Source organism: Macaca nemestrina, chromosome 15 (genome assembly GCF_043159975.1).
Source record: "Macaca nemestrina isolate mMacNem1 chromosome 15, mMacNem.hap1, whole genome shotgun sequence".
NCBI lineage: Eukaryota > Metazoa > Chordata > Mammalia > Primates > Cercopithecidae > Macaca > Macaca nemestrina.
Window position 1 is genome coordinate 35,178,647 of NC_092139.1, and position 27,943 is coordinate 35,206,589.

Genomic DNA, 27,943 nt, shown 5'->3' on the forward strand with positions numbered 1-27,943 from the left:
TGGGTTGGGGGATCATGTGGGGCAATCCCTTAGGATTCAGCACAGACACACCTAAAGAGAGTAATGTAAATAGGTGTAAATATAGGAATAGCAAAAGATATCTCACAAAACGTGTCAAAAAAGTTCCCAGAAACAACTGAGGAGTTGAGCACTTGCAGAGAGAGTGGCAGTGCCCAGGGCTGGCTCTGAAGGCACAGTGATGATTGTACTGAAGATATTTCACTGTTTGATTTAGAAGGGTAGACAGCTAATAGACCAAGGAAATCTAAACTCAGACATCCAGTGGCATCACTCTTTCTTTAATTATTTTGAGTCAGTGCAATCGCCGTCTATTTTCTCCATGAACTGCCCAGAAGTAGCTTTCTTGCCTGTGTGGTGACAATGATCTCTTTGTCAGGTGGCTTTTGCGCAGTGAAGAATGTCACCGGCAGAGTAATGATTGGACTATGTTGGTGGAATCACATTGATGACAATGGAAAGGGCCATTGGGCATTTGAGTCGTGGGAGGCATCCTCTTAAGAGAGTAAAACTGTCTTAGAGGCTGAAATAAGAATCTTCTGGTTGGGACTAATGGCCTGTCCATGCTGTGAGTGATACTTGCCTTTAGTGTCTGATTTGATTTGGCTCTGTGTCCCCACCCAAATCTCATCTCAAATTACAATCCCCACGTGTCAAGGGAATGACCTGGTGGGAGGTGATTGGATCATGTGGGTGGTTCCCCCATGCTGTTCTCATGACAGTGAGTGAGTTATCACAAGATCTGATGGTTTAAAAGTGTTCGGCAGTTCCCCCCTTACTCTTTCTCTCTTCTGCTGCCATGTAAGACATTCCTTGTTTCCCCTTCACCTTCCGCCGTGATTGTAAGTTTCCTCAGGCCTCCCAAGCCATGCAGAACTGTGAGTCCATTACACATCTTTTATTTATAAATTACCCAGTCTCAGATAGTTTTGTTTGTTTGTTTGTTTTTGAGATGGGGTCTCACTCTGTCACCCAGGCTGGAGGGCAATGGCATGATGTCGGCCTACTGCAACCTTCGCCTCCTGGGTTCAAGCGATTCTCCCACCTCATCCTCCTGAGTAGCTGGGATTACAGGCACCCACCATCATGCCTGGCTAATTTTTGTATTTTAGTAGAGACAGGGTTTCACTATGTTGGCCAGGCTGGTCTTGAACTCCTGACTTCAGGTAATCCTCCCACCTCAGACTCTCAAAGTGCTGGAATTACAAGTGTGAGCCACCACACCCAGCCTCAGGTAGTTCTTTATAGTAGTGTGAGAACGGACTAATACAATGCCCTCTTCTCCTTCAGAGTAAACACCAGACATGATCGGATTTCTTAAATAGAGGGAGAAAGTTTATGTGTTTTATGATGTTGGGGCACAACCTAAGAAATTCTTGACTCTGAACCTTTTAGATCTCAGTTTATGTTGCAACAAAAAGCGTTGGCTTGTTTTTCCCACTTGATAACTTTATTTGAAACAAATGAAAGTAGATTTCATATTAAGTTTTTATTTTCTTTCCAGCACTGGGGGCTAGAAAGTGTGTTGTCACTACAAACGTCCAAATTCATTTAATGGTATACAGAGGTATGCACAAGGTCATGTAATATCAATATATCCCAAATTAACCAAAGTGTGTTTATTGATATATGTAATGAAGGCCTTTGCTATTTGATCCATAGAACATAGGATGTTCTTAGTGTATCTCAAAACTTTTATGTGTTTACATATTATTTCTGTAGATTGTTTTCAGAAGCAAGTTTTGTTTCCATGGTATGAGTGAGCACAATGGCTTATGTGTAAATTAGAAATAATTGTTGATTTTTAATATATACTTCACGGTAAAATGTCTTAGACATACACAAATGAGTAAAAAGCAAATTTAGTGAATTGGTATTACCTAGTTTCTAAAGTTTTGTTTATTTTCATTTGTAAGAAGTCATTTACTTAAGGCCCAATTAATATAAATGAAATTATCATAGTTTGTGTTTAAGAAATACCCAGAAATTGTGCTGTTCTATTTATTTTATGAGGGTAACCAGATTTTACTCTGGAACCTCCTGGAGCTCTTTAATGCTCTTTGACCTAATGAAATTTATCTTTTATTACTAAAAACACATTATTCTTATATTTTAATGAGAATAATCATTTACGTACTTCACATAATGGGTAAAGACATTTTGTTTCATGAATCTATATTTTTTCTTACTATAATGAGAACGTTATAGATTATGCATTTGTATTAATGGTATTTCTTAAAGCAGTAGATTTAATTATAAACCAAACCAGCCTAGAAACTATTGTAGGCATCTGTAAATTGTGCTGTAGGTACTATAAACTTAGTGGAGTCTCTTAATCAGGAGATTATGTTGTGAATACATTTGTACATTGTTAAAATATATTTCAAGATGTTTTGCTGATTTTAACAGGTGTCTTTACTGGAGTGGTAACTTTGAAGGTGCAAAACTTTATATTTGTATAAAAGTCTACTGTTTACAAAGCAAAAAAGAAAGAAAAACCCAGAAATATTAATATCTAAAGATACATAATTTAAGGTAAAACACACCAGTGGTTGAAAGAGGAATATTTCCTTCCATGAAAATAGCAATTGGCTTGGAAGGCGTGAGACATAAAGTTTCATGCCTCCAAAAATCATAGTTTGGAATATGGGACTCCAAAATTGATACAATAGGCCAGGTGCAGTGGCTCACGCCTGTAACCCCAGCACTTTGGGAGGCCGAGGCGGGTGGGTCACCTGAGGTTGGGAGTTCAAGATCAGCCTGACCAACATGGAGAAACCATGGCTCTACTAAAAATACAAAATTAGCCGGGCACGGTGGTGCATGCCCGTAATCCCAGCTACTCGGAGGCTGAGGCAGGAGAATCACTTGAACCCAGGAGGTGGAGGTTGCAGTGAGCCAAGATTGCGCCATTGCACTCCAGCCCGGGCAACAAAAGCAAAACTCCGTCTTAAAAAAAACAAACAAACAATTTTTTTAAATTGATGCAATAGTGTCAGGAAGATGGCAGGATCTGTGCTTGGAGCAGCAAGTTGCCTTCCCAAGGAAGGAACTGTCAAGGAGTTCTCAAGGAACTCTAATCCTTCAATAAAGATATGCTAGATCCATAGATGCTTATTCAAGTAAAAAATTTTCGTGGAAATCACATGTAGAATTCAGTTTCGACTTTAGGTTGACTTGGTACAGCATGGATAAAATTTGAATATTTGAAAGAACTGGGAGCCTGGAATCCATGAGCTAAAATTCCCCCTTCATCTACCATATTTCACCCCCACTCACGACATTAGGTGCAGATGACCAGGGAAGACTTTGGGACACATGAGGAACTGGGAGCCCATGGATGCTTCCTCCAGAAGACTAAAGATTAAGACGGTGGGCTTAGGAATTAAAACTTCCTAGTCTGAAATCAAGCTCTACCAGCTCCCAAGTGTGTGATCCTGCGGATACTATTAACTTCTCTGTTTCTTGAGTTTCCTCAGCTTTAAAATGGACATAATAATCACACCAACCTCATAAGATTGTTATGGGAATTAAATGAACTAATATATGCAAAGTGCCTAATAATACCTGACTGTGTCCCCAAACCTAGATATTCAGTTTTGCTATTATTATTATAGCTATTAGTTAGACATTATTGTTATTAGGTAGAGTTTTAGTAATAGTAACAATTTTAAAAAACAGATCCTCTGCCCTCAAGGATTTATGATGCGGTGTGACAACCTCGGCCAGTGTCTAGGGGAGGTGGGGGTACCATGGTGGTGGGCTGAGGTCATGTGCTTAGCCCTAGAATCATGGGTGCTGAGGTCGTGTGCTCAGCACCAGGGTCATGGTGCAGCCATGGCCTCTGGGGGAATCACTATGACTAGGGCAAGGTGCATCCTAATTAGGGCCTACACAGATGCTCATAGAAAAAGTGCTCCAAATCTTGCCTCATGCTGGGATAAGAGACAAGAAAATGCTCCCAAGTGGAAATCTAGAGGAACGGGGGAGATGGACTGAGAGGGAGAGGAGACATCACATAGAAATACACCTATGTAGAGCAGGCTGCACACAACGGTGAGTCCTACGAGCAGAGGAGGTGGCAGGGCCTGTCCAGGCGAGCTGGGACACAGGGCTGGGGATATTTGTCTGAATGACTGTCATGAAGAGACCTCAGACTCTGTGCTCTGCAGGGGAGGAGAAGCCCCGCCTTGCCATGATGCCCCAGGAGGGAAGTTGCTGTGGGAGGAAGGGGCCATGAGACTGGGGCCATCCTCCATTGTGAAAGAGGAAGTGAACACAGTTGCCACTGCTGGGAAGTTGCTGACATCTGTGCTTAGGGTTCCCAGACCTGGGAGCCTTGGACAGTACTGGAGAGAGGTTGACTGCCACAGAGCCTGCTCTATATCCCAGAGACTCTCATCTCATGCCAGGGGTCCCATGACCCTTCCTAATTTGAGAGCTCAGACCTATAGGGTTCTGTAGCCAAGGATTGAGCTTGCAGCTTCAGAGACCATAATTCCAGGTGTGGCACATTTGAGGGCTTGTGGCTCTGGAAGCCTTTGGGGATGGAACCAAATCTCCTGGGTGACCCCTACAAAAAGCCTCTCAAACCAACATCAAGTAACAAGCTGAGCAAATCAAAAAACAACAACTCCTCTTAGATCTGTCGGAGAAATGAGGTCACAGGGCAAAATTAGAGAGACAGACAGGGTGATACGGAGAATTACAACTTCCTGAATTGGAAACCTCCATGGGAACGAGTGCTGGGGTCAGAAACCCTGCACCGTGAATGCTGAATTGTTGTAAGTTCAGTGAGGGCCAGTCTGAGTTAAAAACTCAGGAGAACCCAGTCATGGGAACTCCCACACTTCTGCGAATTTTACCCACAGCAGCTTGATTGGTCCTCACAGTGAGTATGAGAGAAATATTCAGTAGTGCTTCCTGAAGAGGAAGGGGAAAGGGGACCGTTTCAAAATATACCAGTGTTTTCATCATCTTACGCTTGTTCCACATCAGAAATACACAAGAAGACAAGCACTGTTCCAACTATCCTTGCTGTGTTTTACAAAGAAATAATAATTTAATCCTCAATGTTTCTAATCCTTTGAATTACCATGAACTAAATATTTTCCCCTTCTGTCTACATTTGCAACTGATGTATTATATTTTCTAATATTTTGATAAATATTATGAGGATCACAGAGGAGTCATTATTTTCCCCTTTGGATGTAGAGTTGCTTTCCAGGGTCTCAGTGTTTTCAGTCATTTTTATAATCTTGCACTGCCATGCAAAGTAAGGACTGCCCTGTATTTAGTATAATATATGTAATAACATAATACAGTGTTAAGGAGAAAAGCTAATCAAGTTAAGAGACATTGGAATGCTAGGGTGGAGAGGAAAATGGAAAATGGATATTTTATGTAGGGTGGTTTACAGAAGTTGCCTTTAATAAACTGAAGGACAGAAGAGAGTGAGCCATGCAGCTGTCGCGGGGAAGAAGCCGAGGAATGACAGGATTTGACTTTTCCAAAAAATAACTGAGGCTGAAAAATGCAATCCAGCAGAAGCTCTGTAAGTGGTCCAGGAGGAGATGATGCTGGCTGGGACCATGCAGGAATGGTGGAGATGAGAGGTGTGCAGGTTATGGGTACAACTCCTTTGTGTGCCGGAGCAGGCTGGGACTGGCTCAGGAGAGCCAACTGTTAAATTTTCAGGAATTGTGTATTCTAGTTTTTAAAGTGTTAGAAGCTTGAAATGGGCCATGTTGGGAGTATTCACCCCACACAAATTGACAAACACTACAATTCAGCCTTCTTTTTTCTTTCGAAGAGTCAATTGTCAAACACTTACCATCTCACCAGGGGACGTAAGCATTTTGAAGCAGAACTGAGTATGAGGTATAAACAAAGAAGAAATCGAGAAGGACTCCACGGCTTTAGGACTGTCACGGTGTTTTTACCATGAGCAACAGATTTAGGAATGTTGCAGGATGATAGAAAAACTAGTGTTTCCATCACAGAGAGAGGAGGGAGAGCTGCTTTCTTTCTAGGTGTGAGGAGTAGCACACTGTCTTTGTCCATGTGTGTTGCTATAAAAGAATACCTGAGGCTGGATAATTTATAAAGAAGAGGTTTATTTGGCTTTTGGTTCTGCAGACTGTACAAGAAGCATGGTACTTGCATCTGCTGCTGAGGAGGGCCTCAGAGTACTTCTACTCACAGTGGACAGTGAAGTGAAGTTGGCATAACATGGGGAGAGAGGAAGAGAAAGAGAGAAGAGGGAGCTGCTAGGCACTTTTAAACAGTCAGATCTTGTGGGTACTAATAGACCAAGATAGCACCAAGTCATTCATGATGAATCCATCCCCATGACCCAAACACCTCCCACCTGACCCCACCTCCCACATAGGGGATGAAATTTCACATCGAGATTTGTAGGAGAAAAATATCCAAACTGTATCATATGTTTAAACAAAGAGGAAGGAGAATCATTTTTTCTCCTTAAAACCAGGATGAGTGTTAATTTGTATTCAGGAGGCAATAGAGAATCTCAACAAGGCTGGGTAATTGGGTAGGCAGGAATCCAGAAGGCAGAATAACTCTTGAGAATCTGAACTGCAGTTTGTGGCTTATGGACAGTCCAAGACGATGGAGGAGAGGTGTCCTGATGGCTTTAGATTTGGCGTGTTTCCCACATCCTAGGGAGGTGTCATGAGTCACTCCCCAGAGCCCCATGCCATGGCTTCTGCTCAGGACCATGAATGAAGACTGCTCTGGAGAATCAAGGACTCTGCAAAGGAGCAACAGGAACCTGTGGGCAGTAAGATGTCCTGGGAGGGGAGGCGTTTGGAGCTGAGTCTGGGGAAGCTTCTCACCAGCCCCTTCTCTCAGTCAGAGCCCTTAAGGAAGGAAGGAGGCAGCAGAGACTGGGGGTCCTATGTGGCAGGGGAGGAGGGAAGGAGCTGTGGATAACATGTCCATATTTAATCATCTGCTCACCATTTAAGAAACATTTCCTGGGAGCCTGTTATATTCCCGGTGCTGGTCTCCTTCTGGGATGCCTGTTGCAAGTGGACAGGCAGCCCTGAGATAGGATTCTGCTGGCTCAGCCCTCTTCCTGAGTCCTGGTGTCCCTTCCCTCATTGCTTCCACTCAGGCACAAAGAGGGTCAGAATGGGTACAGCCCTAAGAGCTGCCCATCTGCGGTTTCTCAACATGACTTGACAGTGGGGATTCCTTTGGGCCGATGGAGTTCAGCATCAAATAATCTAGAGATGGCCTGCAAGGGACACCCACTCAGTAGCCCCTGATTCAGGTTCCTCTTCTCACCTCCTCATGGGACCTCTGGGGTGCTGTAAAAACCTTTGGACACTCTGGCTTATGCCTCCTCAAGCACCCACATACTTACTGGGGGTTGGGAGCCTCTTAGAGGGTTCCCTGAGCGTTCTGAGGACGTGGAGGGAGCTCTGTCACCTTCTCTAAGCTCCACTAACCCTGATGCTGCATGATATGTGGGCTGGACTCTCCTGCTGGCCCTGCCCTTTTGGGGCAGCCCTTGGTCGGGCCTCCATCCCCCACACTTACAGTCAGGCCTTCTGCTTCCAGTAGACATAGATGACAGAGACACCAACCACCAGCAGCACCTTGGGGCCCAGGAGGAGAGCTATGAGAAGTGGAGCAGTGGGAGCCAGTACTGGGCCTGGAAATCAGGAGACAGGAGAAGTTAGGAAGGGGCTACCCAGGATGCCATCCCAGAGGACCCCACTTACCCCATCTGAGGCTACCTGGGACTGTCACTGCTCCAAATCTTTGGAGACTGCATCTTACCCTGGCTGCCTTAGCTGCAACATAAGGCAGAAGCCAGGGAAAGAGGTTCCTCATTCCCTTACCCTGTCCCAGGCTGCCGGGCTGTCCTCCCGGAGGGACAAAGTGGACAGAATGTGTACTCACGTATTCATGTGTGGCACCTGAGTCCCTCACTTGATCCTCACAAGCCTGTAGAGCAGGGTTTATTATTTCATTCTGATGGGGAAATTGAGGTCCAGAGAATTTCGGAGGGTCACAAGGTTACTTGCATCCAAACTTAGGGAAGCCCATGATTATGTCCCTTTGGATGATTCCTGAGACTGTGTCCTTTTGAACAAGACAAGTCCAATTTTGCAGGGTCATAGGAACAATTATGAAAGGGCAGGTAGGGGTCATGAGTATAACTGAGTACCACCAGTTTGCTAAGACGTAGTTTATTTTCTCTTTGTTTTCTTTCCCGTTTCCCCCTGCTCGCAGTTTCCTACTTAGCCCTTCAGAAATGCAAATATAACCTTTCACCTCCCCCTCACCAGATATTCCCTGCAGGGCAAGTTCTTCTGTGTGCTCCAAGACAGATCTCTGCTGGAAAGTTGGCACACCAAAGCATACCCACCACGGAAACTTCACCTCCAGAGGTAGCTTCCAGACTTTCATCCACCAGAAGGGCATATGGAAAGCATGCCCGCTTGGCCACTTTTACAACTGACTTCTGCCCAGGATGGCACCAACTCAACTGTCGGGTAGCTAAGTCACCAGGCACTAGCAGAGGGACCCCTGCCCTTGGTCCCATCCCCATTATCTTATGAAAGTGTCTGCTTTCTGCTCCAAAGGGGAAGCGGCACATTTAAAGGCAGGACACTTTGTGCCCCTTCCCCAACCTAGCTTTGGAATAAATTCACTCTTTTTTGTATCAGACCTCGCTCTCCTTGATTGGATTCTACATGCAGCAGGCAACTAACATACTTTTTGTTTATATGTGGATGGCTTCAGAGTGAAAGATTTGCAGGCTGCCTTGTTTAGCCCCCACAGTGAGGGTGGACCCCATGTTTTTGAGAGCTGGGGAGGCCCTTGAGGGGCTGGGCCTAATATACTGTGCTGGATAGAAAACACCCTGGTAAGTCAAAGCATGACTCTCATGCTTGGAAGGGACTCAGACATCAAGCTCACCTCGACCCCAGAGCAGGTGCCATCTGAAATCTCTCTGTTGGACAGACAGTCAGATCTGGGGGAGCACACATTTGGATTCTTTGCATTTTTACAATGAGCATTTTTTTGCTGTTAAAAGCAAACAAATGAAGTTATGTTTACTTCTGTTTTCATGTATGTTTTCTGGGAAATAAAATGGTGCTGATGGGTCCTTAAGGAAGGAATGGAGATCTCAGCATCTGTGGCTGGAATGTTGGAGGCCAGCAGTTCTCAGCTGGGTGGCTCTCTGGAACTTTGTCCCCCTTGAGGAGAGTTGTACTCTCCAAGTTCACTCCTCCTTCTACGGGGCAGCCCATAGAAAGACTGGTTGAATTGAAAATAGGAAGGCCACGCCGCTCTCCTCAATTAACACAACTCTAAGGGACTCTCTCAGCCCTTGGCTTCTCTGAAGAATCAGCTGGATCTTTGTCCTGCCTGCACTGTGGCTCAGCACGTCCCTCTCCTACACTTCTGCCTCACTCCCTCAGGCATATTGACCCTGACAGCACTCTAACATGCTTCCTGAATTCCTGTATCCACCTCCAGTTGACCTCCTAGCAAAACTGACAGTGGAAATGGTCTGAAAAGTAGACTCTAAAATGCAAGTTTGGAAACTGACCACTCATCAAGATTAGCTGGCAATGAGGACCCCAGGGCTGGTAGTGAGTGGAGCTGGGCTGGCCCTGGCTTGCAGCTATGGTGCAATTAATACAACTTTCGCTGGCAGTGAAGTAGGAAGGAAATTCCTTGGCATCAGCCATTTGAAACTGGATTGGGAAATGGTAGTTATGAGGACTAAGGTGTTTGATGACTGTTGCTGGGCACCAATTCTTTGGGGAAAGATGATGAGAAGCTAAGAGTAACTTATCGTGAATTAAGGCTTAGTGTGAAAACCAGAGGACTTCTTGGCAGCAGTGCAGATTGTTATCTCCTGGAGCCAGAGGGCAGAAAGAATAGAAGATTGGGTTCCGGATCATTATAAGAGTAGCAGAACCACAGAGGTGGATGAATCTCAGCTTCAACAGGCTGCTGTGCTGGGCTAGGGCCCTGATGGGGAAGTTGCGGGACCCTGAGATGTGGGAGGGAATGTTTGGGTCAAAGAACTTATGATCATCAGTCATCTTCTGGGTTTCTGGAGACAGTTGCAGCAGCATAACTAATTATAACTAACCTCCCCAAACCACAAGAAAAAGCAAAAAAGGAAAAGTAAGTTTTGCACAAACCTGGCTCTGAGTATTACTTGAACAAAGAATGCCAAACTGCAAAATGACTGTGGGTCAAAAGAGAACCTTCACCACACCCTAGTGCACAATCTCACTAGGCTGCCATGCTGCTGGTGCAGCACATCACATAAGACATCTTGCATGTTGTGTACCTGCCTAGACAACTTAACATGCATTTCCAGCCATAGCACATGAGCAAGGATGCTACATCCAGCACACTGAAACCACCCAAAAATGGCAGCCCTGGTCGGAGCTCCAGTGAGTGGATGGAAGTCTAAAAAGCAAATTCAGCTTCAGACAGATGGTGCAGATTCATCTCTTCCTGCTCCTCCTCGAGAAGCAAGACTAAGAACTCTGGAAATATGAGGAGCAGGCATAGGAGAACTTTCAAGGTGAAAAAGGAAGGCAGACTGGCTAGGGACCTGAGGACTGAGGAACAGCCCTGAGGCCAGGCACCTGGGACCCATTCCCTCAGTATGAGCTCCCAGCCATAGAACATGACCAAAAAAAAGACACAGAAAAGAGAAAATGTCTCTATTCAATCATATAAATCCCCACTTCAAGAAACTACAAGAAGTAGAGCAAAATAAACCCGAAACAAACCAGAGATAAGAATTAATAAAAAGAGAAGAGAGCAGAAAATTAGTGAAATTAAAATATAAAAACAATACAAAAACCAACTGAAGCAGCTGATCCTTTGGAAGGATCAATAAAATAGGAAAAATTATAGCAAGGTTGACGAATAAGAAAAAAGAAATGGCACATTTTAAACATCAGGATGAAACGAGGGCTATCACTACAGACCCTGCAGACATCAGAAGGATCATAAGGGATATTATAAACAACTCTACACACAGAAATATGATGACATAGATAAAATGGACCAAAAACTCTTTGAAAAGCACAAGTTGCCAGATCTCACCCAATATGAAATGAATAATGTGAATAGCCCTAAACTATTGAGGAAAGTCAATTCATAATTTTAAAGTACCCGAAAATATTCTTGAGGTACAGATACTTCATAGAAAAATACTACCAAACATTTAAAGATAAATTAAAACCAAATTTGGTGCACAGAAAAATGGTTACAAAAGAAATTTGGGGAAATTTGAATGTATGCTACATTTTAGGTGATATGAGAGAATTATTTTAACAAGTTTATGAAATTTAATGGCATAAAAATTTTACATTTTATTAAGTTTATAATGATATTGTTTTTGTAAAAAATGCCCTCAATGATCAGATCACACAATTGTGGACTCCTCTTGCAACTGCGTGGGCACACATAACTGGGTGAGCAGTGGACGTGACTATGTACCTTCCACACATGTCTGATTATAGGGGACATTGTTGTCCTCTACTTCCTGTCTTCTCTCTTCCAGCAGGGAGGGACATGGACAAATCAGCGACCCGGCATTGACCCAGTAGATAAAGTCAATGCCATAGAGTATGTGGGAAGGAACCTGGGCCTTCTAAAAGTCTTCTGGAATAGAGACCCCTCCTAGTATTACATGAGAGGGAAATAAGATCTATTTTGGTCATAGATGGGGGAACACTGGCCAAATTCACATCCTTGGGACATTTTGTGTCCCAGCAGAAAGGGAACATTTCTCAAACTAGCATAAATTTGCATTATAGGCTGGTGGTGACCCTGTCCTCAGGACCTCAGACTTACCTTGATTAGTTTGGACCAGTCATGTGGTCTAATGCCTTGATCTAATTGTCTTCAACAATATCCCCTATTGCTTCCCAAGTCCTGGTTTCCCCTTCTGTAAAACTCCAGACTCACTGGATGGTTGAAGCAGGAAAGGAGATCATAGATGAACAGAAATTTGCACATAATAAATCTGCAGAGAGCTGTTGTGATTGTTATTGGTCAAATATCATCATCAGGACCCAAATGAGGCCCACGCTTTTACCACTTATGGTCACCTGGGGGCCTGGTCCGGGTTTAGATTCCACATGTCTTTCTGAAATTCATACAGCAGACGTGGGAGTCTGCTGGGGGCAGGTCACAGATATGAATGGAAAAGTTCAGGAAGGAACAGACAAGGCAGAGGTCAGAAGGAGTAGGAAGGAGACAGGGTGGCTGATGAGAAACGGGAATGTAATAACTGTCAGGGGTAAAAAGCAAGATGCAGAATGCGACGAACACATGATCCCTTTGCCTCCTTTCTTCCTCATTCAGTATACATTTATGTCAAAAAATCTGTCAGGTTGTACCTCAAACTCTTAATAGTGATGACTCTTGGAGGGTAAGATTTGGAAGAATGATGCTGACTTTAAAATTCTACTTTATATTTATAGGCTTCTAGCTTATTTTATGACAAACATAAATATTAATTTTAACATGAAAGAAAAAGGTAAAATTTAAAAATTTGAAGTAACCTTATCAGAAGTGGTATCCGAGCACTGTTCTTTCTGGTGGGCTGAGACCTCCAGGGCATGGCTTTTGCTGACCGCTGGCTGCCCATCATGTTCCACCTGTCAGGTGAGCACCACACCATCCCTGTGGGCACAGGTGTTCACCAGGAGCCAGCTTCTCCAGTTGTAGGTACCATCCTTGTTCTCTGTGAGGGTCAAAGCTGTTTCTGTCTGAGACACATTTCCATTCTCCAACCAGGTCAGCAGGAGTCTCTGGGGGTAGAACTTCCTCACTTGGCAGGTGACGTTCGCCTGGTTCTCTGCCCTCATGGGCCGTTGGAAAACCTCCAAGGTGGGTGGAACTGAAACAGCACAGGGCAGAAGCTCTGACCTTGTGGCACAGACAGATCACAGGGAGGGCTCCATAATGTAGCTCCCACCACCGCAGTGAGGGCGTCACCAGGACAGTGCTAGGCAGGCAGCATGTGCTCAGACATTGAGGGTGCTCTTTGCATATGAATGAAATTACTAAGCACAGTGCCTGTCACACAGTAGGTTCTGAAGGACTGGTAGCTCCTACTAGGCTAAGAATGAGTGATATCTACAAGCACAACCCCTTGCATGCAGTTGGAATGTAAGAACAGTAGCAAAATCAGTGAAATCGTCAAGCACATAGGGATTTGGCTCCCAGTAGGTGCTCACTAATTGTAGTTGCTCTTGGTGAAATAAATGAAACTCTCTAGCATAGAGCTTGGCACATGGTTTCTGGTCCCCTGACAGCTGCCATTTAAATGATGGTAAGTGACCAGCACATCTAGGTGCATGGAAGGTGGACAACACAGGAATTAGATTCCAGGCCATTCAAGATCTGGAGCAATAGCCTGGGGAATTAGGAGTGGACTTGGCAGCCAGGTGTGGGCTCAGGCTGGGTGAGAGGGTCCTCTACCTCGGGTGGCCTCAGACAAGTTGGCAGTCCCTCGAAGAGGGTCCCCCTGCAAGGTGACGTGGGCCACCTCGCAGATGACTTGAGAGTGAACGTCTCTGCAGGTCAGCACCACCCTGGCTGTGCTACGGATGCTGTAGGACACGCTCTTTCCTGTGCGGTCCACGTTGGTCTGGAAGTCTGAGAGCTCATTCCCATTTTTGAACCATTTCAGGGTGATGTCTCTGGGAGAGAAGCCGTGGGACTCGCAGGTGAAGCTCACTGTGTGCTCAGCTGTGGCCCTCGCTGCGGGGCCCGATACCACAGGGGCAGAGGGTTTGGCTGCAAAAGGAGCATCAATAATCAGGAGACATAACTGAGATAACCATCACTAATGATAAGCGTGTGATATGTTAAGGACCTTCATGGACATTAATTTTTAATCTTTCTAATAATGTCAGGAGGGCAGTCTCCTTATTCTCCTTTTACATCTCAGGCCACAACAGCTCTGAGAGGTGAGAACCAGCCCATGGTCAGACAGTGAGTAGAGGCAGGGCCCAGAGGGAAGTCCAGGCCTGAGTTCACAGTCCTCTTCACACAGGGTGACTTCCACCAATCTGGGTATAGGAACAAAATTACTGACTGGTCTCCCTCCTTGCTAATAACTGGTCCTAGCCAGCCTCCCCTGGAGAGCTCACCAACCTCAGAGAGGGTGTTTATAGAGCCAATGCCGGGAAAAATGGCAAAGTGGCACCACCGTGAGAGCTGCAACCAGACTGCTCAGCTCAGGAGACAGGTGGCCTGGCACACCCAGTTCCTCATCTGCAAAATAGGAGGACAGCATTTCTACTTCCTGAGATGTAGCCAGGATTAAATGGGGCAATGGAAGCAGTTTTGCTTTGGATCAAACACAGAAGACGCTTCTCAAAAATAAACACAGATCTATCTTTAACCCGGAATTAACAGATATACAGAGGTCTCTCTTTAGGTATTTGTGAATTATCCCATATTTTTATTCTTTTCACCAATATTTCAGTCTGTTTTGCTTTTGATAGTTTTTGCTGTATAACTGAATAATGCAAGTGTTTGGAAAGAGAAGATTGGAGCATTACTCCACACTTTAAAAAGTAAAGCTGAAGTCAGGTAGCGTGATGCCTCCAGCTTTGTTCTTTTGACTTAGGATTGTCTTGGAGATGCGGGCTCTTTTTTGGTTCCATATGAACTTTAAAGCAGTTTTTTCCAATTCTGTGAAGAAACTCATTGGTAGCTTGATGGGGATGGCATTGAATCTATAAACAACCTTGGGCAGTATGGCCATTTTCACGATATTGATTCTTCCTATCCATGAGCATGGTATGTTCTTCCATTTGTTTGTGCCCTCTTTTATTTCACTGAGCAGTGGTTTGTAGTTCTCCTTGAAGAGGTCCTTTACATCCCTTGTCAGTTGGATTCCTAGGTATTTTATTCTCTTTGAAGCAATTGTGAATGGACGTTCATTCATGATTTGGCTCTCTGTTTGTCTGTTACTGGTGTATAAGAATGCTTGTGATTTTTGCACATTAATTTTGTATCCTGAGACTTTGCTGAAGTTACTTATCAGCTTAAGGAGATTTTGGGCTGAGACAATGGAGTTTTCTAAATATACAATCATGTCATCTGCAAAGAGGGACAATTTGACTTCTTCTTTTCCTAACTGAATACCCTTGATTTCCTTCTCTTGCCTGATTGCCCTAGCCAGAACTTCCAACACTATGTTGAATAGGAGTGGTGAGAGAGGGCATATCTGTCTTGTGCCAGTTTTCAAAGGGAATTTTTCCAGTTTTTGCCCATTCAGTATGATATTGGCTGTGGGTTTGTCATAAATAGCTCTTATTATTTTGAGGTACGTTCCATCAATACCGAATTTATTGAGCGTTTTTAGCATGAAGGGCTGTTGAATTTTGTCAAAAGCCTTTTCTGCATCTATTGAGATAATCATGTGGTTCTTGTCTTTGGTTCTGTTATATGCTGGATTATGTTTATTGATTTGCGAATGTTGAACCAGCCTTGCATCCCAGGGATGAAGCCCACTTGATCATGGTGGATAAGCTTTTTGATGTGTTGCTGAATCCGGTTTGCCAGTATTTTATTGAGGATTTTTGCATCGATGTTCATCAGGGATATTGGTCTAAAATTCTCTTTTTTTGTTGTGTCTCTGCCAGGCTTTGGTATCAGGATGATGTTGGCCTCATAAAATGAGTTAGGGAGGCTTCCCTCTTTTTCTATTGATTGGAATAGTTTCAGAAGGAATGGTACCAGCTCCTCCTTGTACCTCTGGTAGAATTTGGATGTGAATCCATCTGGTCCTGGACTTTTTTTGGTTGGTAGGCTATTAATTATTGCCTCAATTTCAGAGCCTGCTATTGGTCTATTCAGGGATTCAACTTCTTCCTGGTTTAGTCTTGGAAGAGTGTAAGTGTCCAGGAAATGATCCATGTCTTCTAGATTTTCCAGTTTATTTGCATAGAGGTGTTTATAGTATTCTCTGATGGTAGTTTGTATTTCTGTGGGGTCGGTGGTGATATCCCCTTTATCATTTTTTATTGCGTCAATTTGATTCTTCAAGGCTACAGTAACCAAAACAGCATGGTACTGGTACCAAAACAGAGATACAGACCAATGGAACAGAACAGAGTCCTCAGAAATAATACCACACATCTACAGCCATCTGATCTTTGACAAACCTGAGAGAAACAAGAAATGGGGAAAGGATTCCCTGTTTAATAAATGGTGCTGGGAAAATTGGCTAGCCATAAGTAGAAAGCTGAAACTGGATCCTTTCCTTACTCCTTATACGAAAATTAATTCAAGATGGATTAGAGACTTAAATGTTAGACCTAATACCATAAAAATCCTAGAGGAAAACCTAGGTAGTACCATTCAGGACATAGGCATGGGCAAAGACTTCATGTCTAAAACACCAAAAGCAACGGCAGCAAAAGCCAAAATTGACAAATGGGATCTCATTAAACTAAAGAGCTTCTGCACAGCAAAAGAAACTACCATCAGAGTGAACAGGCAACCTACAGAATGGGAGAAAATTTTTGCAATCTACTCATCTGACAAAGGGCTAATATCCAGAACCTACAAAGAACTCAAACAAATTTACAAGAAAAAAACAAACAACCCCATCAAAAAGTGGGCAAAGGATATGAACAGACATTTCTCAAAAGAAGACATTCATACAGCCAACAGACACATGAAAAAATGCTCATCATCACTGGCCATCAGAGAAATGCAAATCAAAACCACAATGAGATACCATCTCACACCAGTTAGAATGGCGATCATTAAAAAGTCAGGAAACAACAGGTGCTGGAGAGGATGTGGAGAAATAGGAACACTTTTACACTGTTGGTGGGATTGTAAACTAGTTCAACCATTATGGAAAACAGTATGGCGATTCCTCAAGGACCTAGAACTAGATGTACCATATGACCCAGCCATCCCATTACTGGGTATATACCCAAAGGATTATAAATCATGCTACTATAAAGACACATGCACACGTATGTTTATTGCGGCACTATTCACAATAGCAAAGACTTGGAATCAACCCAAATGTCCATCAGTGACAGACTGGATTAAGAAAATGTGGCACATATACACCATGGAATACTATGCAGCCATCAAAAAGGATGAGTTTGTGTCCTTTGTAGGCACATGGATGCAGCTGGAAACCATCATTCTTAGCAAACCATCACAAGAACAGAAAACCAAACACCGCATGTTCTCACTCATAGGTGGGAACTGAACAATGAGATCACTTGGACTCGGGAAGGGGAACATCACACACTGGGGCCTATCATGGGGGGGGGAGGGGGGATGGATTGCATTGGGAGTTATACCTGATGTAAATGACGAGTTGATGGGTGCTGACGAGTTGATGGGTGCAGCACACCAACATGGCACAAGTATACATATGTAACAAACCTGCATGTTATGCACATGTACCCTAGAACTCAAAGTATAATAAAAATTAAAAAAAAAAAAAAGTAAAGCTGAGTGAGTGCTGCAGAGACAGGGGCTGTACGTCTGTCTGGTGGGGATGAACCTTGGCTCCCCAGCCTGCTCACCACTCAGGTCTCCTCTCTGAGCCTCAGTCTTCATCTTTAAAGGAGGCAACAAATAGCTCCTCCCCCATAGCACTGGTTTTAAGGAGACTCTGGCACAACTGCTGGTCTCTGGCCTCCCTCTGCCTCCCTCCTGTCTCATCAAGAGAATCATTTAGGCGGGCAGCATGGCTAAGAGGGGTGAATACCCTTCCAGGAGTTAGCCAGTCTGAGTCACACCTGAGCCACTGGCTGTGATTGCCTGGGCTGGGGAGGCACCACGTGGAAACTTCCATGCCTTTGCCTGTGATATCTGCACAATCAGGATAAAGCCACCTTCCCCACCTATGTTCAAGGGTTGTGGGGAGCCTTGATTGCTACATCATCTAGGAGGGAAATTAGGCAATATTCTCAAATATGAAAACACACATATCCTCTGACCTAGGAAAGTCACGTCCAGTTGGAATTTCCCATCTGAAGAGGGTGACACATGTATAAGGTCATCCACTGAAGGATTGCTCTAGTAGCTCAAAGTTGGGAATAAATTACATATCCATTGACAGAAGACTGTAAAATAAAATTTGATATTTCCGTTAATTGGAGTATTCTGCAGCTTTAAACAATGGAGCAAGCCTTTATGTCCTAATATGGAATCTCCATATGGAAAGATAGGGTGTACGTTTGGGAGAAGTTTTCCAATCACCAACAGACTTTAGTGTCTGCATGTGAGGTGCATTGTGAACCTGTGGGAAACAGATGAAAAGAGAAATGCTGGCTCTCTGACCTGTGGTTCTGTTTGAGGAGCTTTTATTGAGTACCTATGATGCACCCGGCTCTTCTGTGGAGACAGGTCCAATACTGGGGAAGGAAGGAGACTGCCTCGATTCAGACATGGACTCTGGCTCCAATTCTGTCAGTAATTGGCCCTGTGACCATGGACAAGGCCCCCGTCATGTCTAGGCTTCAGTCTCCCATCTGTAAAGGGGGTTGGGTTGGATGGTCTGAAGGTCCTTCCTGTGCTGACATTCCAGAATTCAGGAGTTAGGACGAGGCTCTTGAGCCTCTAGCAGGAAACCCCAAATAAGCCTTGTTGCTGCCTTATATGGGGAACACCTAAGTCATCCACGTGTGGGACCTCTTTCCAGAGGTAAGGGACATTCTGAGATGACGCAGCTCTGCTCAGAGCCCATGGTGACTGTGTGACTCAGTCCCCGAATCCCACAAGGGTTTCCCAAATGGACCCACAGCAAATGCCAAACTTATTGGCATCTCCTCCCACCAGGCCATCAGATTCAGCAGTGAATGTGCCTCCCAGGAATCTTCCCCGTGGGGTGTTTCTGAAGATTAAATAAAGAAAAACATGATTTACACTCTCCATGCCCTGGATGGATATCTCCTCATTAGAAGGGAAGAGAATGTAAGCTTGGTGGGGAAGAGCTTTAGGCTGTTTCATTCACTGCTCTTTGCACAGCATCCAGGGCAGAGCCTGGTGCACAGTGGGGTCTCAGTGAGTGCCTGCTGCATAAAGAGGAGACCCGGCCACTCTGAGGGGGAAGCCTTCTCTGGAGGCAGAAGGCAAGGTCCAGACCTGTGCCTGGGCAAGTCACTCAGTCTGTCAGTTTCCTCATCTATGGAACCAAAGGGCTGGGTCAACTTTGCAAACACAAGAGCTGTAGAGCCACAGACTGAGGATGCTGTCTTTTCCATCAAACATAAGCCGTGGACCCTGGAGCAACTACCATGACATCTCCAAACCTCAACTCATGTGATCTGGAGAAAGGGTGACATCAGATCATGAAAATGAGCACCAACCACCACACCTGATTGTTGCTCTAAGAATGGATAATGTAATTATTGACTTATTGTCACACACCAGGGGACAAATGAGGCCCGCACTGTACTCACCACGCACAGACAGCTCAGTGCCTGCTCCAGACTTCAACTCCACATCGGCGCTCCCTTTCCAGAACTTCACACAGTAGTAGGTGCCGGCATCTGCTGGGGTGATGTTACTGATGCGGATGGAAAAGTCCATGTTGTTTCTCTTTGTGAGGTCTGAAACAGGTGATACCCGGGGGAAGTGGCCTTCTTTCAGATTGTAGATTAATTCCCGGCCTGGTCCAGCTCCTCTGAACCACTGGATGGGCCCCACAGGGATCAGGGAGGTCACAGTACAGTTCAGAGTGGCCGACTCTCCAGCTGTGACTGACACGGACTTCTCAGGCTGAATCACCTGCAGCTCCTCCTCACCCAACACTCCTGAAAAGGAACACAAAGCCGTCATTTTTTCATCCTTACATGATCCTCTGTTTCCTCAAGTGTTTATCAATGACTTTCATTGACTGCGTACACACAAAGAGCAGGCCTTGAGCTCAGCACACTCTGTATATTATCTTATTTAACCCTCACAACAAGCCTGTAACATATGACTGTATTACATGTAAAGACATGGAAGCACAGCGGTTCAATTTCAAGGTAGCACTTTGGATTGAGGACCTGAGTGGAGCTCCTGAGACCTCCTTGGAAGTGTCATGCCTTGGCAGATATATGATCCTCCACTCTCTGGCCACATGGAATGTTGCACTTTCTGGACCATTGCATTGATTCTACAAGGCCATATGACTTCTTTAGACCACTGAGTAGTGAGCAGAAGTGATGGGTACAATTTGTGGGCTGTATATTCAACTGCAAGAGCACCTATGGATTAACCTCTGCCTTCCACAGAGACCCAGGAGACTCTGACGGTGTTTGCTTGCTCCATCAGCCTGAATGCATGAATGACCATAGCGTGCAGAATCCTCACCCACACTGAATGTTCAGCTTAAAATGTAAACACAACAATATTTTAAGCCCCTAGGGATTGCTCACTCAGAGCTTAATCAGATTACATTAATTTCCTAATGCTGATGTGACAAATTACCAAAATTTAGTGTCATAAAACAAAAGAAATTTATCGTATTATAGTTGCAGAGGTCAGGAGTCCAAAATAATGCTACTGTGTTACAACCAAGGAGTAATGATGAAAGAAAAATACACAATGGTAGAGAATAAAACAGTGGTGACTAGGGGTGAAATTGGGGGAGGAGATAGGGAGACGTAGGTCAAAAAATACAAATTGCAGATGGTTGATAAAGAAGTCCAGAGAATGAAGGTGCAATATGAGGCCTCCAATTAAAAATGTTGTGTTGAATCCAGTATTTTTGTTAAAAGCATATTTTATGTGCTCTTGACATACACACATGTGCAGGGTAACTATAGGAGATGCTGGGTGTCTCCAATTGCTTCACTAAATACATGCACATGAAAGCATCATGTTTTACGCTTCACATATGCGCAATTTTTAAAAAAGTTGTCAGTAAAGCTATGTGTCTTCTGGAGGCTCTGTTTTTTGCCTTTCCAAATTCTAGAGGCTGCCCATGTTCCTTTTTGCAGTTACATCTTCTCGTCACTCTAACCTCTTGCTTGCATCCTCACATGTCCTTCTCTAGGAATTAATCTCCTTCCTCCTTCTTGTAAGGACCTTTCTTACATATGGTGTCCGCCCTGATACTAGATCCAGATGTTAAAACCACTGTCTTAAAAATGTTTGAAGTGGTTTTGGGCACGGTGGCTCATGCCTGTAATCCAGCACTTCGGGAGGCAGAGGTGGGCCGAGCACCTGAGGTCGGGAGTTCGAGACCATCCTGTCCAACACGGAGAAACCCTCGTTTCTATGAAATGCAAAATTAGTCGGGCGTGGTGATGCATGCCTGTAATCCCTACTTGGGAGGCTGAGGTCAGAGAATTGCTTGAACCTGGGAGGCGGAGGTTGAGGTGAACCGAGATCACGCCATTGAAGTGGTAAAGGAAACAATGGATAAAAAACTAAAACCACAGGATTATACATGCATTAACAAAATAATATCAAGAAATAAAAATTATAAAACAAATCAAATGGAAACTTAGGATTTGAAAGTACAATAAATACAGTTCACTAGAGATTTCCCCAACAGGTGTGAGCTGGTAGAAAAAAATCAGAAAACTGGAAGATGGGATAATTGAAATTATTGAGACTGAAGTATGGATGAAAAAAGGAATGAAATAAAGAGAATAGCATCTAAGGGAATTGCGGGACATAATCAAATGTATCAAAATAACCTTATTAGAGTCCCGGGGGGGAATGAAAAGGGAAGAGAGAAAGGAGCAGAAGATTATTTGAAGACATAATGGCCAAAATGGTTGCAAACTTGATATAACTCATAAATCTAGAAATTAAGATGCTGAGGAAATGCAAATTTAACTCAAGGACAGGCTCAGAGATCCACAATAATACATATCATATTCCAACTCTTGAAAAACCAAAGACAAAGAGAGAATTCTGAAAAGAGCAAGAGAGAAGTGATTTCTTATATACAAGGAACCCTCAATAAGATTTATCAACTGAGTTCTTTTCAGAAGCACTGGAGGCCAGAAGACAGCGGGATGATATGTTTAAAATGCTGAAAGTGGGAAAAACCTGTCAACCATGAATTCTATACCTGGGAAGACAAGTGTTCTTCAAACATGAGGGAGGAATTCAGATATTCTTAGATAAACAAAAGCAAAAAGAGTCCATTACCACTAAACCTTACCTACAAAAAATGCTAAAGGGAGTGCTTCAGGTGGAAATAAAAGGATGCTACATGGCAACTAAAAGTTGTATGAAGAAATAAAGGTGTCCAGTTATGTGTACATTTAAAAAAATCATATTTTCCTGATGCCTCAACATCCCACAAACAAGCTGTGAGCACCCTAAACACATGATGAGGTAACCAGTGTGACAGTGCTGGTCCCTGCCACAATTCCTCTTCTTGTCCTCCTCTGCTGTGACCTAGTGACACTGAAACACTCTAGTAAAACCCATCGTGCTTTTTCTTTGTGTCCTCCATCATGACTCCCAGTAAAGGCAATTGCTTCCCATCTCTCTTGCTTCTGCTTGGTTGCGGCTACTCCCTGGAACTCCACCCATATGGCTTCCTGTGTGGCATGCCCCACCCCCTCTAGGACCTGTGAATAGAATAAATCATTCCATTTCATATGCCTCTCTACAAGAACTTTTCATGGCCATGTTAGAGTGATGCTTTAAGACTCAACCAGCAGGACTTACTCTACCATTTTCAACACTAACGGCAATGAGGATAGAATCATTCTAAATTGGGGTGGAAAGTTCCTGGGAGAAGCCCTGTGACTGTTCATGTCTTACTGATTTGCTACTTTGATTGGCTACTTTAATTTGACTTTTTACCCTGATGGCTTTCCCATGCTGTGCTATGTACAGCTTTGTGTTGCCTTTTGGAGTGCGACCAAGACTGTATCCTAAGGTGTAGATCCTGTTCCAATATCGATAATGACATCCACGTTTCTTCAAGGGCACAGGATGACATAAATTGATAACAACCTCTTCAAAGGAGATTCAAGTGATACACATATTAATGACACATAATCAAGCATCTCTAAGTTGTTTTGGGGTGCCAGTGGCAACATATTCTTCTTTACAAATTTTACTTATAAATTAAAAGCAACAACCACTCCTGTTTGTGTCTTCAAATGGTCAACCTAAAAGTAGAGATTTTGGCAATGTGTTTCATGCCTCTTGAAGTCTCTAAACCACTCATGATGGCCACACATTTTCCCCAGGGCCTTTGAGGAAAATATAATGCCCCTCTCGGCCTTTGCTATACTCCATTACAACAACAAATTTCTGGTTATCTGTTGGGCTCTCCTGGCTTAGAGTCCAGATCTGAGGAGCATACTCTCCTGTTGTAATTATTAACCATAAATTGTCCCAAAGCCATGCTCTGCTTATCTGAAATGGAGCTCATTGGAATCTAAACTTCCATGAAAATACAAAAATAAGATCGCTGCCAGGTAGAGCTGCACACCTTTCTGTTACCAGCTGGCATTATTATTACTGGGTTTGTTGATGCAATAATCCTCAACCAAATACTAGCTGAGTTCAACAGCATAATAGAAGGAATATATACAATGAGCAAGTGGTATTTATTCCTGGAATACAAGAATGTTTCAATATACAAATGACAAACAATGTAGTACATCATATTTATAGAAGAAAGAGAAGAAACACATGATTATCTCGTTTGATGCAAAACAGCATTTGACAAATGTGGACATCTTTTTCAGACAAAAACATCAATAATAGGAATATATGAAAACTTCTCTAAGGTAAAAAAAGTTATATACACATACCTTATTTATTTTCACTCACGACTGACTAATTTACTATTTTATTTACCTATTTATCATGTATATTACTGTCATTACTATGACACTATTGGAAAAAGAAATCAGTAAGACAATCTCATTCATGATTACTATCAACAAAGCTAAAATAGCGAGAAACAAATTTAATGAAGGACATGAAAGAACTCCACACAAAAAACTGTAAAACCCTGATGAAAAATAAATAGAAGACAAATAATGGAAAGATATTCATGCTTGTGGATTAGATAATTGCTTTTGTTAAAAGTGTACATACTACCCAGAGAGATCTACAGAGTCAATTCATTATTAGTAAAATTTTAATGACATTTTCGTCAGAAATGGACAAAACAATCCTCAAGTTCACATTAGTCATAGAAAATTGTGACTAGAAAAGGCAATCCTGAGCAAAAAGACTGGAGGCATCACACTGCCTGATTTCAAAATTGACTACAGTGCCATAGTAATGAAAACAGCATGGCACTGGCATAAAAATAGACACATAGACCAACGGATCAGACCAGAGAGCCCAGAAATAAACTCACACATTTACACTCAATTAACTTTTGACAAAAATGTCAAGAAGACACAATGAGGAAGGTCAGTCTCTTCAAAAAGTAGCATTGGGAAACCTGGATATCCATGTGTAGAGGAATGAATTAGACCTTCGTCTCATATGACATACAAAAATCAACTCAAAACGTATTAAAGTATGTAAGATCTGAAACTGTTAAAGTACTAGAAGAAAAGTGCCATGACACTGGTATGGGCAATGAATTTTCAGATATGAATCCCAAAGCACAGGCAACAACAACAGAAAAATAGACAAATGGCAAATTACAAATTAACAAATTACAACAAACTGAAAAGCTTCTACACAGCCGAGGAAACAATCAACAGAGTGAAAAGACAACCAGCAGAATGGAAGAAGGTATTTGATAGCCATACATCTGATGAAAAGTCAATATACAAAATATGTAAGGAAGTGAAACAACTCAATATTAAGAAAATAATCCAACTAAAACATGGGCCAAAGATCTTAAGAGCCATTTCTCAAAAGAATAAACTAAAATGACCAGCAGGCCTGTAAAAATACTCAAACTTACTATTCATCTGATAAATGCAAATTAAAACCACAGTAAGCTAGCATCTCACACTTGTTAGAATAGCTATTATTAAAAAGATGATAACTAGTTTTGGAGAGGATGTGGAGAAAAGGGGATTCTTGCATATGGTTAGCGGGAATGTAATTTAGTAGAGCCATTAGCGAAAACAGGATGGAGGCTCCTCAAATAATTAAAAATAGAACTATCATATGATCTGGCAATCTCACCACTGGGCATGTATCCAAAGGAAATGACATCAACATGTCACAGAGATGTCTGCACTCCCATGTCCATTGCAGCATTATTTATAATAACCAGGATATTGACTCAACCTAGGTGTCCATCAGCAGATAAATGGAGAAAGAAAATGTGGTATATACATAATGGAATTCTAATTAGCCTGACCAGAGAAGGAAATTCTGTCATTTCCAACAACATAAATGATCCTGGAAGATGTTATGCTGTGTACAATAAGCCAGGCACAGAAAGACAAATACTGCATAATGCCACTCATATGTAGAATTTTAAAATGTTGAACTCATAGAAGTAGAGAGTAGAATTTTGGGAGATATTGGTCAAAGGATACAAAATTTCAGTTTAGTTAGGAGGAATTAGTTCCACAATTTTGTACAATATGGAGTCTTGAGTTCCTAACACGATTTGTATTCTCAAAAATTGTTGAGAGCAGATTTTAAGAGATCTCACCACAAAAATGACATATATACAAGGTAGTCCATATATTAATTATCTCAAATTAGTCATTCTGAAATGTACACATATTTCATTAATATAATATACATGATAAGTATATACAGTTTTCTCAAGTAAAAATAAAATATTTTATTAAAAATTTCATTGACATTAGCAACTTGGAGAAACAATGATAACAAATGAAATCTCCTGTGTGTGCCTGTACACTTACTTATATGCACACATGCATATACATATGTATACACACATTTGCAAATATATATACACATACATATATATACGTATGCATAAACACACATATAGATAAACATTCACAAATATATATCAAAGTGTGACCTATTGTGATAGTATATAAGTTTGTTTTAGGTGTTAAATAAAATTACAACACACGTTAAAATCTCAGGAAAATATTTGGCCCATAGAAAGCATCCAACACATTATTAACAAACTTAGAAGTACATACATCACAATTGTAACTCTGGTTGTTGCTAAATAGTGTGGTAGGCAATAATTAATTCTACGTTTGCTTCCCCGCATTTTCTAATATTTCTGCTAGTAGCATAACATGACTAAAAGAATGAACTCTGGAGCTGGTTGACCTGGACTTGAATTCGAGCTGCTCCACTGACTGAGGTAGAAGACAATGAATGGAGAAGTTCTTCCCTCTCCTTGACTCCTTGTTTGCAAATAGGGAATAATAGTTGTTGCTTTCACACAGGGATGTTGTGAGGATTAGTGGAGTTAAAACGGGCAAAATGCTAATAACTGTGTCTACATGGTAGGAAAAGCTCAATTGTTAAACTCTTACTGCTATCATTTGTGTACAGTGTACGTGTGAGAAAAACAATTTGAAACATGAGACCCCTGCCCTCTAGGGCCTGTTAGGCGACATCACAGCAGGGCCCAGTGGGGAACTGAGAGGCTGCTGTGCCCAGCCCTCTGGTTCTGGGGTCGGCTCCATGGCCTGAAAAGGGATCAGGACACGCAACTTGCCTGGATGCAGTGAGCAGGGCTCTCCCAGGCTGCACAAGGAAAGGGCCTCCAATCCTGTCTGTCTTGGGGAAGGGGAAAGAAATTATCCATGGGAAAGTTAAGAGAACCAAGGGAGGTTGTAGTACCTGTTATGGGCTGAATGTGTTCCTCAAAATGCACGTGTTGAAGCTCTAATCCCCAGCACCTCTGAATGTTACAGTTTGGGAGACAGAGTCTTTAAGAGGGAATTTAGTTAAATGAGGTCATTGGGGTGGGCCTTAATCCAACATGACTGATATTCTCAAAAGAAGAGGAGATGAGGACACAGACACACACACACAGTAAGATCATATGTTAAGACACAGAGAGAAAATGGCCCTCTACAATCCAAGGAGAGAGACCTCAGTAGAAACTAACCCTGCTGACACCTTGATCTTGGACTTCAGCCTCCCTAACTACAAGGAAATAAATGTCTGTAGTTTTAGCTGCCCAGCAGGCAGGTCTTTCTCATGGAAGCCCTAGGAAAGGAATATAGGACCCAGTAAGCAGCAAATGTGGAACTTCTTAAAGAGGAAGAGGTCACAGAGAAATGGGTGGTAAGAATCAGGTCACAGGGGAAGGAGGAGCATGGGGGAACAGAGGACACAGTGAGGAGCACCCTTAGGTAGAACCGTGTCTGAACATTCCCAGGACACACTGCACCACTGGCCATCTCAAGTGAGCACCATTACAGACTTCACCTCCTCACAGTGATGAAGAGAGAGGGCTGGGCTTGGAGCCACATAACCCTGTTAGGGTGTCTCTGAGCTCAGTCTGTGGCCTTGGGAATGTTGCTTGGCCCTAGGGCCTCAGCACTGGTAAGGATTTAAATAATGATTCTTCTCTGCTTTTTCAATTAAAATATCAAAATGTAAGTAATTGTTGTAGGGGTGGTTGAATCATCCTGTGGTTCAATGCCTCTGGTAGCCAGCTGCAGATCCACAGAGAAAGTGCTCAGCCCCCTGATTTTCTGCTCTCAGTCAAGGCCTAATCCTTGGCCTTTCTTGGTAGCACTTGTCATTGTCTGGAATACCTGGAAGTCCAGGTGCAGGCCATGGCTCAATGGGCAGGGAAAAAGGACTTTAACCCAAAGCAATGCTCACCTGGTAGTCCCCCCAACAGTAGATTCATCAGCAGGAAAGGACCAGGAAGGTGGGACCAGGATGCTGGGATGGGCATTCTGGAGAACTTAGGAGTCTGCTCTGTCCAAACTTCTGTACTGGGAAGATCGCAGACTCGCCTCTGAGGAGAGAAGACAAGCCTTGCCTACCTTGGTTCAAGAGGAAG

General features: G+C 43.1%; 1 protein-coding gene across 1 annotated transcript; it reads right to left on the bottom strand.

Moving 5' to 3' along the window:
* Positions 1 to 6,114: 6,114 nt before the first annotated feature.
* On the bottom strand, positions 6,115 to 27,935 carry LOC105496102 (signal-regulatory protein beta-1). Its single transcript, XM_071079568.1, has 5 exons — positions 27,760 to 27,935; positions 19,497 to 19,850; positions 13,525 to 13,842; positions 7,585 to 12,940; positions 6,115 to 7,061 (listed from the first exon to the last, which is right to left on the bottom strand). The coding sequence occupies exons 1-4, from the start codon at positions 27,833 to 27,835 to the stop codon at positions 12,702 to 12,704; spliced, it is 987 nt and encodes a 328-aa protein (XP_070935669.1). The 5' UTR covers positions 27,836 to 27,935; the 3' UTR covers positions 6,115 to 7,061; positions 7,585 to 12,701.
* Between the last annotated feature and the right edge of the window lie 8 nt (positions 27,936 to 27,943).